The sequence below is a fragment of the Coffea eugenioides genome, chromosome 10 (assembly GCF_003713205.1).
Source record: "Coffea eugenioides isolate CCC68of chromosome 10, Ceug_1.0, whole genome shotgun sequence".
Classification (NCBI taxonomy): Eukaryota; Viridiplantae; Streptophyta; class Magnoliopsida; order Gentianales; family Rubiaceae; genus Coffea; species Coffea eugenioides.
The window spans coordinates 11,312,716-11,334,508 of NC_040044.1; the positions used below are offsets into that span (position 1 = coordinate 11,312,716).

General features: G+C 34.7%; 1 protein-coding gene across 1 annotated transcript in view; it reads right to left on the reverse strand.

Annotated features, from left to right (window-relative positions):
• LOC113750425 (germin-like protein subfamily 1 member 14) overlaps nt 1-21,475 on the reverse strand; it is a 36,026-nt gene extending 14,551 nt beyond the window's left edge. The window contains exon 1 of the mRNA XM_027294400.1: nt 21,388-21,475. Coding sequence (XP_027150201.1) covers nt 21,388-21,475 — 88 coding nt within the window. The remainder of the gene's footprint in view (nt 1-21,387) is intronic.
• Between the last annotated feature and the right edge of the window lie 318 nt (nt 21,476-21,793).

Genomic DNA, 21,793 nt, shown 5'->3' on the forward strand with positions numbered 1-21,793 from the left:
CTAAGGGTAGTTATATTATGTAGTTCTGTAGGAAGGGCACGTATAACATCGACATGCATTTCACACTTTATGCATTTTTTAACCAAATCTACACAGTCATGCTCCATAGTAAGCCAGAAATATCTTGTTTTCATGACACTTTTAGCCAATAAATGTCCATTCATGTGTGGCCTGCCTACACCGTTGTGCACCTCTTTCATCAAATAATCAGTTTTCTTTCTATCAATGCACCTCAGAAGACCCAAATCTGATGTTTTCTTATATAATACCTCCCTACTTAAGAAGAAGTTTGATGACATTCTGCACAAGAAACTTTTAGCAGTTGAGTCGGCACCCGGAGGGTAAGATCCCGTCTTTATAAATTTTTTGATATTGCTATATCGGGGACGATCATCAGAAACTTTTTTCACAACCAAACAATGTGCCAATTTTTTTTGAAATTGAATCTGTATGGGTTCAATTACTAACTCATTCGGATGTCGAATCATGGAAGGTAAGGTGGTTGAAATATTAGCGAAAACATTGAGAGTGCAAGAAATATGCCTGAATTTCAAATTTCTGAACTTATTAGCCAAACTAAGTAGACTATAATGATCGACATGATCTTTGAGTCTCGACTTACCCACTACTTATGTGTTTGATGCACAAGTAAATCAGAATCACTGAACACTATCAAGTCTTTTAGCTCCATTTCTAATGTCATTTTCAATCCACAAATGCAAGCTTTGTACTCAACCATGTTGTTGGTGCAATAAAATTGTAACTTAGCCGCAGCAGGATCGTACTTTGCCTCGGGTGATACTAGAACGACTCCGATTCCAACCTCAAAAGAGTTTGAAGTACCATCAAAGAACAGTCTCCATCCATCATATTGTTCATCCATCATATTGTTCATTCATGTCTTTCGATGCGTCAACAAATAAAATCTCCACATCAAGAAAATAGATATGTAATGGCTGGTAATCATCTTTCCTCGGATTCTCGATCAAATGATCAGGTATGGCTTACCCTTAATTGCTTTTTGTGTAATGAAAATGATATCGAACTTAGAAATGATCATTTGCCACTTTGTCACATGCCCTGTCAGCATCGACTTTCCCAATGAATATTTCAAAGGGTTGAAACGAAAAATGAAATAAGTAGTATGACTGAGTAAGTAGTATCTCAACTTCTAAACTGCCCAAAATAAAGCACAACTCCTCTCAAAAAAGGAATAATTGGTCTCATATACAGTGAACTTCTTACTGAGATAATAGATAGTTTGTTTTTTCTTCCCCGAATCATCATATTGTCCCAAAACACATCCTACAGCCTCATCCAGCATGAACATATACATATTCAGAGGTCAACCCGACTTGGGTGGCGCTAAACTCGGAGGATGTAATAAGTAATCTTTAATGTTACCAAAAACCTGCTGACATTCTTCATTCCAGTTCATCAACGCATTCTTATTTAATAATTTGAACAAAGATTCACATGTATACGTCAACTGAGTAATAAACCTACCGATAAAATTAATTTTTCCTAAGAAACTTTTCACATTTTTCTGAGTTTTTGGTATGGGCATCTTTCGAATTATTTTGATCTTTGTAGGATCGATCTCTATTCCCTTTTTACTGATAATAACGCCGAACAACTTACTAGCGGGAGCTCCAAAAGTGCATTTTACAGGGTTCAACATCAAATTGTACTTTTTCAAAGTTTCAAATAATTTTTTTAAATCGACCAAATGATCTTCAGATTTCTTGAATTTAATGATAATATTGTCCATATAAACCTTCATATCCTTGTGAATCATATCATGGAATAAGGTGGTCATGATCCGTTGATAGATTGTTCCGGCATATTTCAACTTGAAAGGCATTACCCGATAGCAGAACATTCCCCACGAAGTGATGAAAGCAATTTCCACTCTACCCTCTTCTGCTATCAAAATCTGATGATACTTGGCAAAACAGTCATCAAAAGATTCGATTTTGTGTCCAGAAGAATGTGAATTTGGTAGCGAAAAATCGTTCTTCGGACTGGTTTTGTTGAGATCCCTATAATCGACACACACCCGCATTTCTCTACTATTCTTCGAAATAGGTACGGAATTTGAAAATCAAATGGGATAATGAGACACGATGATGATTTTGGCATTGAACTGCTTCTCGATCTACACCTTGATTTTGAGACTTATATCTGGATTAAATTTGCGCAATTTTTCTTTACTAGTAGAAAATTTGGATTAGTGGACAGTCTGTGAACCACTATATCTGTAGAAATTTTGGACATATCATCATACGACCATGCAAATATATCTTAGAACATGGTTAAGAATTCAATCATTTCTTTTTTTTACTCCTTATTTAAGTGCACACTGATTTTGATTTATTTAGCCTCCGTCTTAGTGTCAATGTTAATGATTTTTTGTCTCTTCTAAATTCGATTTGGATTTCTCTTCATGTTGTTCAGAATCTTTGAAATAGACTCAAGTTGCTCCTCGCTATCACTCTCGTTTTGAATTTTGGACTTCATAATTTCAAATTCGTGAGAGATATCGAGTTTACAATCATTAAATTTTAGAATGGTGATATCCGAACGGTCAAACGATTTTATTTTCGGCCATCGAAATTCCTTTCGAAAGAGAAGATAGTCAATGGTCCAATTTTACATAACTCCTTCAGGGATTGTTGGCAACTTCATATCTTCTAGCGGTTCATCCTCGCAAATGGCTCCAACGAATAGTTGAGACAGACCTACCTCAACTTCTTGAATCAGGTTCTCCTCATCTAATTTAGAGAGAATTATCCTTGATGGATGAGGAAATGTATAGTGCAATGGCAGGATACTCATGACAATCTGCTTTCCTTCCTTTTTCACTTTTTTGTGTGGTTGCATCTCTCTTTTGTCCTTAGCGGTTGGCTGAAATCCTAATTCAAATGTGTCTTTCTTTTTCAAAAGCTATATTGGCTCCAAGATACCTTGCAAATTTCGTCCAAGACCTTTATCTATTTCATACCCTCCTTGGATTATCTCCTTGGCCATCATGACGCTAGTTTCAAGTGCATCTGTCTTTTCTTTGTACAACCATCCGACTGATACAATATCGGTCACATGGTGAGGAGAATTAAGACCTTTTCTACTACTTTATCTACTCAAATCAGAGTTGACAATAATGATGCAATCATCTTCGGTGAATACGGTAATTAACTGATTATTTACAATAAATTTTAGCATCTGATGCAAAGAAAATGGCACATAATTAGAGGGGCAGATCCAGGGTCGCCCAAGCAGGACATTGTAGACACTTGGAAAATTCATGACTTAGCAGGTAATTTGAAATTAAGCAGGTCCTATCTCTAACACCAGATGCACTTTACCCATCGACTTTCTCTTTGCACCATCAAATCCTCTTACTGCAGTTGCTGACGGGCAAAGTCTAGCATCATAAAGTCCAAACTTATAAGAGTATTCCACGAGTAGATGTTCAAAGCAGATCCATTATCTATCAAAACTCTGGGCAATAACTTTTCATTGCACTATACTGAGATTAGAGGTGTCAAAATGGGCGACTTGGCGGGTTTGGGTTGGATAAAATGGGTAATGGGTATAAGTGAGTCAACCCATTTATACCCATTTAATTAGATGGGTATAAATGGATAAGTCAAAAAATGAATTGGGTAACCCAATTACCCATTTATAACTCATTTATTTTAACTTTTTCTAAACTCATTTGAATTCATTTTTACAAACTAAGTTATCAATTTATACCACTCTTTGCACCCATCATTACTTTTAAATATTTACTTTTAATTTCAATAAGCCTAATTATCAATTTTTTTCCTATCTGTACTCTATGTCACAAAATTACATACTATTTAATAATTGAATAATAAGAATATAAAATTTTGAATTAAGTACTATAAAAATTAACATAAAAATTTAATCCAAAAATTTTGAACCCCTAATATTTTTTTCATGTGTACATTTAAAATTTTATTTTGGAAAGGTAGGAAAATAGGTTAAAACTTATCATAAATTGGTAATACTAAAAAATGAGTAAATTAACAAATTAAGAGAAAATAAAATGATAAAATAAAACTAACAAATAATAATAATAATGAAACAAAAGTAGTTAACATCATACTAAAATAAAAAAATTTGAAAAAAAATGGGTGGGGGAAAACAATTTTAAATGGGTTAATTGGGTTTGATGGGTTATCCAATAATACCCATTTATAACCCATTTATACCCATATGCAAAAACTTTAGATACTCATACCCATCTATTCATGGGCGGGTATGGATAAATTTAATTAAATGGATTGATTTGCCACCTATAATTGAGATATATAACGCCTTATTGTGTTTGATCCCCTCCGGAGTCAAATCCTTATCAGAAAGGCCAAAATATTCTCTACAATGTAAGTAAACTTATCAATTGAAATATTCTTTAGTACTCGAACCTCGCTCAAAACTCTAAGCAGTGCTTACCTATGTAACTCAAAAGTTAAAAATAAGTCCAGAATAGAGACTTAGACAAGCATTTTGTCCAACTGTTCCATAACCTTGTACTCACTCATCTTTAATAACTTGAGAAAATTCAGTACCTCCTTTTCAGTCACAGATGACTTCAACGATACAGTGTTCTCCCTCGCCTTTGGTTGGACAAAAGCTTCAGAATCGCCCACAATCTTTTCAAATTTGGTAACGGTAGTTACCTCCTCCTTTGGCATCTCTATATTTGCAATCAATAGGGCAAGTTCACTATAATCCCATGATATTTCTTATAAGTTGTGAACGAGCGACTACTCTATATTCACAATCAAAGGGTGACAAGTCCAAGATGAAAAGATCCCTGCTAATTTCAGAGAGTTCTTTTTCCAATATAAATGGCTTCTCAGTTATCCCAACTACCTCAGTCTCATTCACAATACATTGGGCAGGCTCTTCAAACTCCTCATCAGTGGTGATAGCCCCCACAATGTTCTTATGTTCGGAAAGAGGATTCTTACTGACATTCAACCCTTGCTTAGCATCTCCTTCTTAAAACTATATCTCAGCATTAATCATGTTTTGAATTTTGTGTTTCAATGCCCAGCAATTGGCAGTAGAGTGACCAGGACTCCCAGAATAATAGGTGCAAATGATTTGGGGATCATAATCAATGAGAACACCTCTAGGATAGGTCTTAGGAGGCACAATGCCAATCTTGCCAGCAACCTTGAATTGCTCATATAATTGGTCGATAGGTTGGTCCAAATTGGTAAAAATTCGATACTGATTTTGATTTTGGGTTTCATTGGTTTGGGTATGGTTATATGTTTGGTTACTTGGTAGAATAGGTCTTGGATTATAAAGGGGTCGGGGTTGAACTTGTAAGTTTGGTTGAGAAGTCTGAAAAGGTGATGCGGGTGTACTTGTATAGTTTGGTCGGGGACGAGGGGGGTTGATAGTGGTGTGGTAAACAAGTCGGGGGTTTAAATAGTAAGGAGGTGAGTATGTAGAGCGATTTTGAAATCTTGGTCTAAAAGAGGGGCCTTGATCCTACACAAAAGTAGTTTCTCTTTCTTTTTTCTTGAACTGAGGTTTCTTTCTAGGATTCTTTTGATTCTGCAGGGCCTCCAACTGTACTTTCAGAGCCGACACATTAACAATTTTTTGTCTTAACAAACTCATTGAATTCTTCGAGTTTGTTGACGATAGTTGCGAATGAACTACCAGTCATACGAAAAATTTTCTCAAAATACAGGGGATCATGTGCCTTAATAAAGCTGTGAACAATTTCCTCTTCAGTCATTGGGGGCTCCACCTTAGCGGCCAATGTGAGAACTCGGAATTTTCTTAATTGCTAGGTTTTATTTTCTTTTAATTGCACATTTTTCCACATGTTATTTATTCGAAAAATTTTAAAAATAATTTTTATGAGTAAATATGGTTTGTAAATCATTTTTTCTAGTATAAGTTAGTTTATAAGATTTTAATAGTGTATACCGGATGTGGAACCCACTAGTGCGGTAAGTTCGATAAAATTCGGCCTATTAGATTAAGTTTTGTATACATGAATTAATTTACTAGGTGTTGGGAGATAATTAGAGGTTGCTTAGTTGGATTAAGGATAGAGAGACAAAAGGATAGCTTTGAATTAAAAAGGTGCTAGGTGTCGCGAAGTGGTTGGTTCTTGGATTTTGACAACTATTCACTAACTTTACTAAAACTCAAAAATTGACCAAAAACCATCTTATTTTCCCCTCTCTTGGCCGATTCTTTCAAGGAGAAAAGAAAAGAAAACCCTCCAACTTTCTTCATCCAATCTTGCTCAATCATATAATCTAACCGTTAAAACTTTAATTTGCTCCAAAAAAATCCTTCTCTTAGTAGTATTGAAGTAGGTTGGAAGAAAGTGGTGCTAAGTAGCTTCCTTTCTTGAGGTTGTAAGGTGAGTAGCTAAGGAATTCCATCTTTGGTCTTGATAATGGTAAATTAATGACTTGTGTTGGTTAAAGATGTGATTTTGTGGAAGATTTCTTGACTTTTGGTAGAGATTGGTGAATTTTTATATTTATTCTTGATTTTTCTATTTTTATATGTTGAATATTGTGTGGCCATGGATGATGGCTTAGGATAGTCTAGAATGAAGCTATAGTGTGTAAATTGTAGTTAATTGCGGAAAATTTCCATGTTGTGCGGAAAATTCCAAATTAGGGTTTCAATTTCCCCTATTCTGTCTGGTACTGTTACCCCTAGTTAGAGGCCGAATTGGCCTTAGTATAAAACATGAAAGTTGTATAGAATGATGTTTTATAGTTGTCTGCAAAATTTCAGCCCAATTGGAGCAATGTAACCTATGAAAAGACCTAAATACCCCTGTTGCCCTGTTTCTGTCCGAAACTGATAATCAGCTTCTGTAATTGGTTAGTTTGACCAGGAATACTACTGATTTGGTTGTCAATATCTTCTTAAGAATTGTATCCTTGTATCTTAGATTTCAAATGGCTTTGGAATTACCTGAATCGGAGTTGTGTGTGCTGAGATATGATTGAATGAATCAGGACTGCTAGTTGAATTTCACAGTGAGCTTCGAACTGGAAAATCTGGGGTTTTTTGATAATTTTGACCTAGTTAGGATGAGAACTGGACTAAGTAGTTTTCATCAAAGATATAGCCCTCTGTCTTAGATTCGAAACGGTATAACTTGCACTTCAATCCAATAAGCATAGCTTCGGTTATGTCCGATACGCTAAGTAGCGGTGAATCTGTCTTTTTGGTTCCTTAGCTTAAAGCTCATTTCCGATCATTTTCCTAGCTAAATCTTGTACTTGAATGACTTTGAACCTATTGAACGGCTGTTGTGATGAATTTATATTGCGTATGACTTTGGGATTGATTGAGGAAAATAATGAGGCCATAAGTGGCTGGGAAAATAGGTAAATACAGAGGGCATGTTGCCCAAACTTTTAGGGCTACGCGATTCCTTCAATTGAGTTGATCTTAGCACGAATGAAGGGTTTTGGGGGTTGTTTGTTACCCTAGGACCAACTGTTATCTTTTTACTCAAAATTCATATTTTATTCTTTTGCACTAGTATTTAACCTGGAAAAGCGTACGACATGTAATCGAGCCTCACTTGTGCATTCCGTTTACTCGATTTTGGATGGGAAACCTTCAATTATTTTACTTTGATGATTTTAGGGTTTCTTGGCGATTAACGCCAGTTTGAAGTGAAAACTTTTGAAGTATCTGTACTTAAACCGGTGAGTGTACCACTCCCCTCATTTGCTGTTTAACTTGGTTTCTGCCCCTGCAATCTGTGATTTAAATGACTGCACTATATGTTTATTCTGTTTGAGACGAGAGTGTACTTTATCACACTCGTTCTCTTGTCTGTCCATATGCCTATTTACTCTGTATAATCTGTTAACTATATGTGAGTCTATTCGGACGTCGTTTGGAGGCTGGTATCCAACGACCTTTCTGTGACCACTGAGTTTAACACCTGTGGCTAGTTACTCAAGTCGGGCCGGCAAGGGTCTGGTCTATTAGATAACGAACCACGGTAGTCTGTTTTGGGAATCTTTGGGTATTGAGACTCTTGATTCCGGTATACTCGAGTATTAATATTACTGTTCTTGAATGGAGTTCGGGTCCGATAGGGGTATGTTTGATGGACGGAAATTGGTGTAAAGTGGAGTCTACGGATATGTTGGTTCTATGTACGTTGACGGAGAGTCAACGGGTTCGGATCAAGTACTGCAAATGGAAATCTAGCTCCTGAGAGCCACCTGTATCCTTTCCCTTTGAATCACTATGTCTAACTGCTTTCCTTTATATTTGGTATATGTATCTAACTGGTTAAACGTGAAAGGCCATGATTTTACCTCTATATGTTTGGTACCTCATTGAGCGTAAGCTCACCCCGTCCCGTTATCCTTGTTTTCCTTACAGGAAACCATCTTTTGGACCAATGATCATTTTGAAGAATGAATTGAGCTTGTATAAACCCCCTTTTGTATATCTCCGTGGAAGTTAGAAACCCTAAATGTATCTTAATACAATGTTTCCTTTTGGTTTGTAAACTTACTACTATGTATATTTTGAAGTGTTTCCTCATGTTTATGTGACATATATTTGGACATGTACATTCTCTCATGTTAAACAAAGTGTACTGGTACTGGGATGGATTGTGTCGTAGCAGCGGCTCTTCTATTTCGTTTTGATTTTTGTGGGAACGCTGTACCAAAGATTGATTGTATCTTTTACTTTGGCTCATTTGGTCATTTGGAAGGGTTTATGTCTGTTCCCGATCTGTAGTCCTGGCGAGAGTTGGACAGGCGGTCCGCCGAACCCTTGGTTCTTCTTAGGGTGAGGTGGGGCTGTCACAGCCAATTTCCTCTAATGTTTAGCATATGTCATATGATTTTCTTTTGGTTTCTTCAAGCATTGTTCTTGTCGGTGCAAGTTCGCAGTTGTATTCGTATTGCCTCACAAAAACTATAGACGGATTCAACCAAGTTTTCATCTCTTCAGGCTTCAAATTAGAATACCAATCCAGAGTGTTGCCCTCCAAACTTTCAGGGAACAATCGCACCGGCAAGTTTTCGTCATCCACAGGTTTGCCAAGTTTATTAGCAAACATTTTAAGATGCGTTTTAGAATTTTAAGATCCATCGTACTTATTAAATTTTAGAGCTTTGAAACCCAAAGGCAATTGCATATCCGGAAAGAGATACAACTCATCATAGTCCAAACCTCTATGCTTGTTCAATCCTTGATTTTTTTTTTTCATAAATTCATCAAATCGGTCTAACCCTTTCAGCAGATTTTTGTCAATCGGAGCAGAGGGTTCGTCTATTTTTACTTTCCCTTGAAAAGGCGGTATCCAATATCAATGGCTTTGTGGTAGGGTGATGGGGCCCTTAAGGGTTAGATAGGATGTTCAGATTGATTTGTGGATACTTTTGGAAAATTTGATTACTAGTGGGATTGACTAAGATACTGTTCAAATATGTGTGTGGTAAACTAGGGATGGGGTAAGTAAAAGCACCCCCAGGTGGACTTGTAAAAGGTGGGACAAAGATTATTTGGATGTGTGACATGTGAGGTGGTTGATTTTCTAATTCGTGTTGATTATCGTCAATAGGTACATGGTCATTTTGGACACCGCCAGCATTGTTTGAGACTAGTTAATCGATCATACACTTTTGCGTCACCATTTCTGCACTTAACTCATTGAATCTGTTCAGTATCTCATTCAATTGGGCCCCCAGATTTGTAGCGTCTGACGAGAGAGAATCATTGTGGATCTTTCTGATGGCTCCGGATAGGAACTCATGTTTTCACAATTTCTCAATGTTCTGTTGCGGGACCATGTGATGATGGGGATTCTGCATGTAGCTATATTTGAAAGTACCTTTGTTGCTTTATGGAGTCAAATAGATGTGGAGAAATTCAAGAAAAGTGCATCGAAACGCTGGAACCAAGCAACCAAACTTGTGTTGCAGGATGTTTAAGTACTGGCGAGCTGGTGATTTTGAGTTGAAATTAGAGAGATCTAGAGGCATTTTTTTGGGAAGTTTCCTAGACGAAAGTTTCTCCCCTTTAAACGTAGATGGTGCAGAAACGAAAAAATTGACTATATTCAAAGTCGAATCTCGGTCGGGAAGAAGACTAAACCATCAACCCTCTTCTAGAATTTTCCAGCCAAAATTTTCTGCTCCTTTTCTTTCTCTCTCCTCGCTTTTCTCTCTTTTCTTCTCTTTTTGTTGTTTTCCTTTTGCCGACCTTTTCTCCTCGTTCTCCAAAAACCTGACATTAAGTTGTCCAAAACCCTCTCAATGGTAAGGATGAGGTGGGTTTTGTTAATTTATTTTGAGCTATTTGATGATCTTGTTTCCAAAGATTTCTTGATCATTCTTGTAGAGATGATGTAGCTTCTTGAACTAATATGCCTAGGGAAAAAGAATGAGGGAAAACGCACCCAAAATTTCCAGGTCACATGTACTAGTTTCTGGTACGAAAATGAAGAAGAAAAATTCACACGCACGTTAGCCTAAAAAGGTTTTTTAAGAAAAATAGGAGTCGCTACTTGGTATTGAGTTTAGGTGTATCAAATCACCCAAAATATATTTTAATAAAAAAACCCTTTTAGATGATGCCAGATCTTTGAAAATAAGATAAAAGAGTTCAGAAGTCACATTTGAAGAAAGGGAAAACAAAGTTTGATCTAAGACACCCTTTCAACTTAACCAAAATTAGTTGTGAGATTTGGTAAAAAATTTTCCTAATCTAACACATAAATTTATCACATTTGGGTGTTTTTATATGGATGCAAACCCGAATATAGGGTGTATCGAGAGGGTTGGAATGTCTCTTCAAAGTATAATTAGTGCAAATCATATTAATTATGATGCCCAAGAATGATTTTTTAAAGAAGTCACGAAAAATGTAAAATATGAGACTAAAAAAAAGAAATTATAATATATAGATAAATATATATGACCTAGAAGAGGGGAATGCAACATAACGAGTACCGGATGCTAAAATTCGTGACTCAATTTTCTTTCTTTTAGAGGAAATAAGAGCGTGTCAAAGTTAAGAAACCATATTCGTTCATTTTTCATATTTGAAGGGTGACTCTTCTAATCTAGTCAAGTAAATGGACTAACTTATTTCTAATTTTCTAAAATGAAATGCAATTCTAAATGATATGGTCCAAATATATAGAAGGTAAGGGAATAATAGTAGAAAAAATATCATGCAAATAAAAATAATCTAAAAATAGAAAAAATGTATGAAATGCAATAAGTGTCGCACAAGGCATGAACCTAATGCGAAAACGGTCTAAATGATCTAGTATTGCACTGGTTTATTTCTACAAGTCCTCACTAGCATTAGACTAGTGTAGTGACGTTATGCATTTATGATAAATAAATAAAACATGTAAAGTATAATTAAAACAAATAAACACATAAATCACATATAGCACATAACATATAGGCATAATATCTAAATGCAAAATCCTAAAGAAAGCGAATAAACACATAAGCACACAAGCACACAAGCATGCAAGCAAATAAAACTATCTATTATATTGGGGACCTTAACTACAATTTAGAAGGGAAATTTTTAGAAATAATAAATTTATCTATTACATTTATCTAACTAATTACCTTTTTAACAAAAATAAAACATATTTATTACGTTGCCTAAATAAATACATTTCTTGGACACCTATCTATTATAATTTAACATTTAAATGCCTCCCAAATAATCATAAAAAATTATATAAAACAAACTAAAACTTTAAATGAATAAATAAAAAAAACACTTAAAACATGCAATCATACATAAAATCACTTAGGAGCACATAAAAGAACATAAAATAATAATAGAAGGTACCTTCCTTGAAATAGTGGTTAAATGAGGTAGAACTTGCCCTATTTATACTCTAAAATCAATAAAATGATCAAGGCCAAATTTAATTAACAATTTAAAAGAAAATGCAAACTTATAGCAAATTCACTTTATTATTATAAAAAATATAAAATCTCTAAAATTTACTAATTAAACGCATTTAAATGAAGCATGATTAATAATGAAAGGAGTTAAATAATCATACTTAAGAGATCAAAACCATCAGGGATCCAATTGCAAAATATTAAAAAAAAATTTAGGACTAAATTATAATTATTGAAAACTTAGGGGTCAAAATTGAATAAAAGATAAAGTTTAGGAACCAAAATACAATTAAATTAGAGACCTAATTGAAAGAAATAAAAAATTTTTAGGGCTATGGTATAATTACTTAAAAGATTAGGGGCTTAATTGCAAATTTTATTTTCTGATTTCTCAAAGGCCTTTGGGAGATCTTGTTTCTTTTTCTAGGCCGTAACTTCCTTGGCCCAAAGGAAAATCAGAAGAAATGGATGGGCTAGTTCATTTATTTTACTAAAACAAGGCCAACCAAAAACGTTGGGCTTTGGTTTCAAAGTTCATGTCATAACCCAAAGAAAATAAAAACAAATCTATTTACCAAAGCCCAACAAATAACCGTAGCCCATTTCTTAAATTGTTTTCCTAAATCCCCAAAAGAAAAAAGAAGAAAACATTTAACTAGGTAATTTTTATCCAACAAAATTATTTAAACTTTAATTATATCCTAAATCCAGAAATAAATCACTCAAAGCATACATAAAATATACAAAAGAAGATCAAAGCTTGAAAAGGGAAGACATGATTCATTTTTCACAAACTTTTGGGTCTTAGTGTATTTATGCAAAAGTCAGGGGGTAAAATTGCAATTTTTTAATTCTTCCATGCATGCTTCTTGAAGCTTTCTGCAATTTTGGAAGCTTATCAAGCCCAAAAACCGTACCAAAATAATTTCCAAATTTCGGACGTAAATACATAAGGCTGTGCAACCTCAAACATTAACACAAGATCCCATCACCGAAATACAAGATTCAACGGAAGATTAAACAAATGGGCTGCAACAAGAAAGAGAAAATAGCAGAGAAAAGAAACCAAACGATGTGTAGTAACTTTTCAACCAATTTGGTACGGATCTAAGCATGTACGAAAGAAAAGGAATGAACTAGGGTACCTCTGATGCTTTGTGGAGTTGAACAAGCGTGGTAAACCTCAAGGAGAACGGATTCAAGAGCTGAAACAATGGACAGCAACTTTCGTCGAAGAATGTTCAAGCACTACAAGAAAATTGTTCATCAGTGACAACACAAAATCATCACAGAACATACAAATATCGTCACAAATACCTTTTATTGACGACTTTTTGATCGTCACAAAGTCGTCACTAAATCCCCGTCGGTAAAAATAAACAGTGGTCGTCACTAAATAGTTCTCATTAGTGACATTAGTGACGACTTTAAGTAGAGCATTTTTGACAAAAGGTCAATTCGTCAATAAAACACTTCCGGATTGTTGTCACTAATGACAACTATTTAGTGACGACAGGTCGTCACTAAATAGTTGTCATTAGTGACAACAATCCGGAAGTGTTTTATTGACGAATTGACCTTTTGTCAAAAATGCTCTACTTAAGGTCGTCACTAAAAAGCACCGAAAGCCATTGTATATAACTATTTTACTGACAACAATTGTCGTCACAAATGTAACTTAGATTTAGTGACAGTCTCTGTTGTGACAAGGAGTTTTTATTTTCTATTTTGTGACAACTTTTTTTTGTCATTAGATAATTTCTCAATAGCTTAATAGTCATAATTTGGCCTGTAATCATTGCTAAATCATTGATTTTAAACAAACCATACAAATAAACATGAACGATTGATAACCAAAAGTATTTGCATTAGATTACACGGTAATAATATAGCATTCTCAAATGCCAAATTCAAGTGTACATTACCCAACTAATGCCTACAAAAATAACATTTGTCCAAAATATCACTTGTACATAAGGTACATTTACAAAAGCAATCACAGTTTAAGAAATTGAAGAACATCTAAATGAACCACTCCATGAGCAAAAGGCAATTTTGTCTTCAACATTCTTCAATCATAACCATAGATATCTTCCAAAAGCTAGTATGAATAGCATTTATCTGTCATAAAAGAGTAAAAGAAGTAGGTAAGGGGAGGAGTACAATAATAAAGAACAAGTAATGAGACTTAGATTATTAAGACAAAAATTACAATTCATTAAGAACCTCATATAATTTGGGCCCACATATTACAACACCAGCAAGAAGTTAGAAATCACAGTCCAATCTATACAAATACAACACTGTATAAGCTCAACTAAAGAGCTCTCTAACCAGTTTTTTTATTTTCTTTCTTCTTTTTTAAATAGCTCAACTTATTGAACAATTAAATTGGACTCCCACAGTAATTATTGTTTAATCTTTATGCTTTTGGTTCTTTATATATTAAAACACAGAAAACAACTTATTGGACGAGGTGTGAATACAGGAGGTACTAGCCCTCTTTGATTTTAGGAGTTTATGCTTCATAAATCATGAAGGAAACGATGCCTCTGTAGGATTAAACTGTGCAAAGAGAATGAGCTATTTGCCTCACAATGTGAAAGTGAAGACCATCTAAATAGGTGAAACCAATCAAAGTTCACAAACACCCCCTTTGCATTATATTCATTTCTTTCAAGTCACTACATAGGCAAAAAGAAGATTGCTATTCATGCATGGTCTGTCGCTTGTACTTGGAAATAATATACTATTGCAGATGAACAATCAGATTTTTACCTCTCTATTGATAAACTAACAGCACTATATACATGATACCTAGATATTTCCCAAAGAATAAGTTCAGATAACAATGATACATAACATCAGCCCCAAAAAATGTTATTACACAACCATCAGCCCCATAACCATAACCATAAACTACACAACCATAACAAAAAATAGTCCACAATGATGGATAACATCAGCCCCAAAAAATGTTATTACCAGCTATTACCAAAAAATAGTCCATAATGACCACAAGTTACCAAAAACAAATCACAGGTTTGCTATTACCACAATGAGCTTCTAGCTGTAACTCCTTCATTTTGCTCTACAATCACAGGTTTGCTATTATTGATATATGCATAAAAGACATGAAGCATTGGTATTCAGTTGAAAGTGATATTCTTAGAGGGGTTCAAATGCAACCAAATAGGTACTTAACTGAATGAATTATGGATGTTTTAGGGTCGAATTATGAAATTCAGGAAAATGGAATGACCGGAATTGCAAATTTAAGCAAACGATCGTCTTCCCCAAGCAGATTAGGCATCAATCTTCTATTTAGACCTTCACTCGGGCATTTTAACAAACAGTACATGGGCATAGAAGGATCCAGCAATTTTTGCTCAATTGGGACTGTAATTAGCCCCCCAAAATTTGTCAAAACACAAGAGATTTCAGTCCAAACAATATACAATAGCATACAATCTAAAATCGTTAGCAATCAACATGAAGTTGGCACTGAACAAACGCACGGCAAACATGCTTTGAGACTTTTCAATGTTCATACTAAAAATGGAAAACTAAAATTCAAAGAAGGCAGACGGCTTACAGCGTTTGCTTGGCGAAGTCTGCAGGCGATGGTGATGGTCGAAGGAAGGTACGAATGATCAGGCGGCTGTAGCTGCCATGGTAGCCGCGCTGGAGCTGGGCGCCAGTGGTGGGTGGCAACATGAAATCGAGGAGCGACAGTGAGAGAGAAAGGCCGTGCGGGAAGGGGAGATGCGTCAGGCAGCTAGGCGGCGCACGAAATGGAGGTGCCGTGGCGGAACTTGGAGGCGGCGGAAATTGGATGAGAGCAGAGTGACGGCAGCTATGGAGATTGCGCGCTGTGATGGCCGATGAGCGGCTGTTGCTCTGTATTTTCTTTGTGTCCCCTCTAGGCCAAGACCTTTCTCTGTTTCTGGTTTCACTTCCTCAATCACCAGCCCCCAAATGAAACTTTAGTCTTTTCCTTCGTTCCCCTGCCGATGTCCCCCTTTTCTTCCTCGACATAAATAGAGGGGGCAAAAGATTGGAAAAAAAAAGGAGAGAAGAAAATGTAGTAGCATGGCTAACAATTTGACAGACGTTTAAGACTCGAATAGACAGCTTCTCAAACCTGATCGATGCACCAATCAAGCGGACTCCTCTTCGAAATAACGGACATCCAACTCAATGACCAATCACGTTTGCAGAAATGAACTTGAAACAAATCAGCCACAGGTTAGATGAATCGAGTCGAGTGGGGGGAGTTCCGAGCACAACATAGCTATGATAGCATCTAATAATCAAGAGCTGCTAAAAGATTTTGGGCAGAAATTTGCAAAAAATATTGTAGAATATTAGGGATTTGGAAAAATTGGGGAAAATGTATAGGAGAGAGAAAAATGAACCTTTCCAATGAAAACCTTGCCCTTTAATGCTGGACAGCCATGGTGATGCTAGTGAGAAGCCAGAGAACGGATTTGTTGTGTGGGTGAAGGTATCAGGTGCCGTGCGGAAGCTCTGTTTTGTGCTCAGTGCAGAAGCTTGTTTGTTTCAGCTCGGTGAAAGTTTGTGTTGCTCAAGTGTTCCGTTGCTTTAACTCAGACCAAGTGTTCCGTTGCTTTTGTTTTCAGAATGTGTTCCGCTGCTTTGGTCTTTGCTTTGCTTTGGATATTGTTTTTGTTGCGCGGCACTTTCACTATGATTTGATCAAAATTTTGACTTCACTCATTTTCCCTCCATTTGATACCAAAAATCATGTTTTTTTCTGGATTTGTAATATGGTTTGAACCATAGATTTTAATGCTATAGTATTATTCTTTATTTTTTAGCAAAAAATAAAAATTTTCATCAACATAGGTGGCAAAATTTGTTAATTTCATATAATTGAAAATGTACTTTTATAATTTGCTAATATTTATACTAATTTCTTATAATTGCAGCACTAAAGAACATCATGTAATTGAAAATAATTAAACTCAAATTATATGGTTATAACATAGTTTCAATAAAAATAATCATTTTCCCAACATTTAAGACCAATCATCATGCTTTTTTTTATTTTTAATTTGGTTTGAAGCATAGATTTTATTGCTATACTATTATTCTTTATTTTTTAGTACAAAAACACAAATTTTCATCAATATAGGTGGCAAAATTTGTTAATTACATATAAGTGAAAATATACTTTTATAATTTGCAAATATTTTAGCCCTACATTTTTTTATAATTGCAGCACTAAAGTACATCATTAATTGAAAATAACGAAAGTCAAATTCTATGGTTATAACAGACTTTCATTAAAAATAATCAAATGCTATTAATAAGACATTATTGTTAAGTCAAAATCAAAGAAAATTTAGTGATGACATAATGTTATCACTAATTTATTCAAGATTATAATGACAGGAAAAGTCGTCACTAATTAAATTGCTAGTTTTTAATATTGTCAATTGCTAGTTTTTAGTACTTTTGTGAAAATATTGATAATGGTTGAGAAAATTTTGTTACATTACTGCAAGTGATAAATGTACTTTTGTTCTTTTTCAAACATTTATTTTAATGTTTAATTTTGTTTAAAACTATTGTACTAGTATAGATTTGCAAGACAAAACTTAAGTTCTCAATAGTTAAAAAATTCATTACAGAGAAAACACAAAGTAGTAGTTGCAAAATGTGTATAAATTACAGATATTTTAATGTGTATAAATTACAGTTTATTTTAATGTTTAATTTTGTTTGAAACTATTTTACTAGTATAGATTTGCAAGACATAGATTTATGGGTAATTTCTTTTTTTTTTTGCTTTCACATATTTAATTTATGTTAAATACAAAACCTACCAGTTTCCCTTTCATAAAAATATTAGTGCAACACTTTTTGAATTTTACTTACAAACATTTATGTATTTAACATAAATTAAATGATTCAGAGTGAAATGCCCATAAAGAGCAGAATATTTGTTCATGTAATGGAGGAAACCCACAAAGAGTTGGTACTTTATGGGCCATTTCTTTTTTTAAAAAAATTTAATTTATGTTGAAAAGATAACCTGCCAGTTTTCATTTTGTAAGAAATCAGTGTAACACTTTTTGAATTTTACTTACAAACATTTATAAATTTATCATAAATTATATGTTTGAGAGTAAAATGCCCATAAAAAGTTGGTACTTTGAATAGATAATGCTCATTTGCCCATAAACTACACTCTCTGAAGGCTATTTTGTTAATTACTTTGTAGTACTTTGTTATTCCTTTGCTAATACTACTTGGCATGTAGTACAAAGGATAAATTTGGCATAAATTTCTTTTTCCATTGATAAAAAGACCTGCCTGTCTTATAACTATTGTAATGAAAGATATATTTTTAGAGTTTATAACAAATTATTACTTAAGTTTGAGAAAATTATAAAATATTTATGCATAGTTTATCAAGATACCATTCGCAATTTCCTAATAAAAAAATAGGGGCTAAATTGTAAAAGCTAGGGTGCCATAATAGAAATAATAAAATTGGTGTATTACATATGGGGGTTAAATTGCAAAAGTTAGAATGCCATAGTAGAATTAATGAAATTGGTGAATTACATATGGGGCTAAATTACAAAAGTTAGGGAGTAATAATAGAATTAAAGAAATCGGTGCACTACATATGGGGCTAAATTGTAAAAGTTAAGGTATCATAATGGAATTAAGGGAATTTTTTACAACATTTGGGGCTAAATCTCAAAAGTTAGGGTGGCACAATAGAATTAATGAAAGTGACTTAGAAATAAGTACTTTAAACAGTGACGATTAATTCTTGTCACTAAATCCAAATCAGTAGAGTGACAGTGACGATATTAGAAGTTGTCACTATATAGATCATTTTAGTGACAACTTTTTCAAGGTCGTCACTGAAGACTTAGTTGCTTTGAGCAATTATGACAACTTTCCTTGTCGTCACTAAACAACCACGTTTTGTGACGACTTTTGTCGTCACTAAAAAATGTTGTCACTAATGACCATATTTCTTGCAGTGTAGTTTGTGACGAAAATAACGGGTCGTCACTAAACATTTAGTTGCTTTGATGCAATTGTGACAACTTTAGGTGTCGCGACTAAAGAAGCTCCTTTTGTGACGAATTATTGTCATCACTACAAAATGTTGTCACTAATAACTTTTTTTTTAGTGATCAGTGACGACAACAAAAAGTCATCCGTAAATAGGCCAAGCAATAGTGATGATGTTCTTAATGTCGTCACTATTGTGTGTTCTAAACACTCCCGCGCTCTTGCTAAATCTTGGCGGGAATTTACTAGTGACGACTTTTCTTAGTCGTCACAAATGAGTTGGCTCCCATTAGAGGTTTGTGACGAGTGAGAAAGTCGTCAATAAAAGATCCACTTTTGTGACAACTTTTTTTCGTCACAGAGAAAAGTTGTCACTGATGACCAATTTTCTTGTAGTGAAGAATTGTGACTGCAGCAAGTTCAAGCCTCAATTCGAAGGGGTTGCAGTGTTTTTTTTTTCGAAATTTTTCTAAATGAAACTTCTGCTACTAAGATCCCAGATTACCTAGAAATCAAGATCTCTCCCAACGGAGTTGTATCAAAAGAGAAAATCGAGCTCTAAGACCACGGGTCGGCCACCCTGTTATTTCCAAAAAATTTCTACAAAACCCTTTGTTTTCTTTCTCTTTCTCTCTTTCTTTCTCTTTTCTCCCACCTTAGATTTTTGTGCAGTCGACTTTTCTTACCTCCTTCTTGCCCTAAAGCTATGTCTTTTACTATTTAAATGAAATGAGAACCACAAAACCCTCATGATGCGCTCGATTCTCCAAGCTTCCCTTCTCGAAGAAACGAATTGCACAGACAACGGAAGAATCTATTTCGACCAGGTTATGGATACAAAGATGGAACAACCTTGACCCCTATAACTCACGAAATTGCGAACTTTGAATCTAATTGCGACCCACAACTCAACAAGATAGCGAACCAAGATATGTTGGTAGAATGGCGTCACAATTCAACGTGGTCTTGAATTGATAAGCCAAAACTTGAACAAAGGAGACACGACTCACTTTGTATCAAGGAACGTTCTCAAGGAACAAGAAAGAGAAAACTCTTAAATTTTATTCATCATTTGACTTGACTATAAAAAATGTTGAAACTTGAGGCTTATTTATAGCCTTTTACAAGACTCAAAGACCTAAACCAACTTGAAAACAATTAACTACTTTCCTAAAACTATAACTAGACTAGAATAGAAAACTAACTAACTCAAATTGGCTTAACTATGGTCAATATGACTTTAGCCTTTATTCCCTAATTCAAACAACTTACTTAACTCTTAAATTAACTCTAATTAACAACTAACATTGCTGGAAACTCAATTAAATAAATGATTACAAGAAATAAACATGACACAGGTTCGGATCTTCAATGATTCTTGAGCTCGATACCCATTATTGGAATGTGAAGACTTGTACAACGAATTTTCCTGGACTTGAATCATTGGATCCTATTTTCATATCATTCCCTCTCTCTTGAAGACGATTTATCCTCAAATCGAGTGCTTGCCTACAAAGGAGCAACTCGAAAAATGTCTTGATGAATGCGAGCCAAGAAACATGCCTTCTACTCAATTTGATCACGAGCCCACTTGCATGTCTGGACTCACGAGCCATAAAGCACGAACACTCTTCACCAAGCTTATTCGATCCTTTTCCACCTCACCTCAATGGTGAGGATGAGAGTTGGTTTTTTGCTGGTTATTTTGGGCCATTTGATAGCTTTTCTTCCAGAATTTTCTTGATAAATCTTGCAGGGTGAGGTGGCCTTTGTATTGGCCAGACTTGGGGAAAAAGCAAAGGGAAAAAATGCAAATTTGATGCCTCCAAATTCCAGCTCTCCTTTGTACCTGTTTTTGGTACGAATGAAGAAGGTGATACAGCACGCATGCGTGGGGCAGAAAAATATTTTAAAAAAATGATATTTTTCATTTTGTTTTGTTTTGTGCTTTTTTCCTATAAAGCCAAGCAAATAATCAAATAAAGTAAAAATGATTTTCTTAGGAAAAAAGAAATAGCAATAAAATAAAAATAAAAATGGAATAAAGAAGTTAATAAAATTTTGGTGACTACACTTGGTATGTCCCGAAATTAACTGGATTGTAATTCTAACTCTGGATAAAAAATCTGAACCCTGAGTTTTGCCAATTATTTTCTTACCACTACGCTGTTTGGTTTGATTATCTATTTAATTTCTTAATTAGTAGTTAAAAACATTTTAAATTTAAATTTATTATATTTCATAGTAATTAAAATAGAAAAATTAACCCTCCCTCTAGATTCAACTATTGGAATATTCCAAGTCATTTAATTACTACCATTGACCCTTTACATTTGCAAAAATTCATCGATCAGCTACATGACTGATAGTTGTAAAGAATTACCAGCAGCATTGGGATCATTGATTGCAACACAAAAATCCTGCGATGGGCTAGGATCAGAAGCGACAGCAAGGGATGAAAGTAGTGCCATTGCGGCAATGGTTATGAGGAATGGAGCTCCCATGGTAATTATGGATGAGATCTAGTATTTCTTACACTATACTCTTTGGCTGATGGTTTGAGGGATTTGGGCAAAGATTTGAAGCTATATATAGGCATATTTCATTTGACAAGTCACCAAGTTTATCTCTATTAATTACTTGAAGAAAATTAGAGTGCCTCACAACTAGGTCTGCAGGTTGGTTAATTAGTGACTTCTCATACTTAATTAAGTCAGCAAGATGAATCCTTCCTCAACAATTAGGTACATGCATGTATCTAGCTGAACGCATTTTTTTAATTTTTTTCT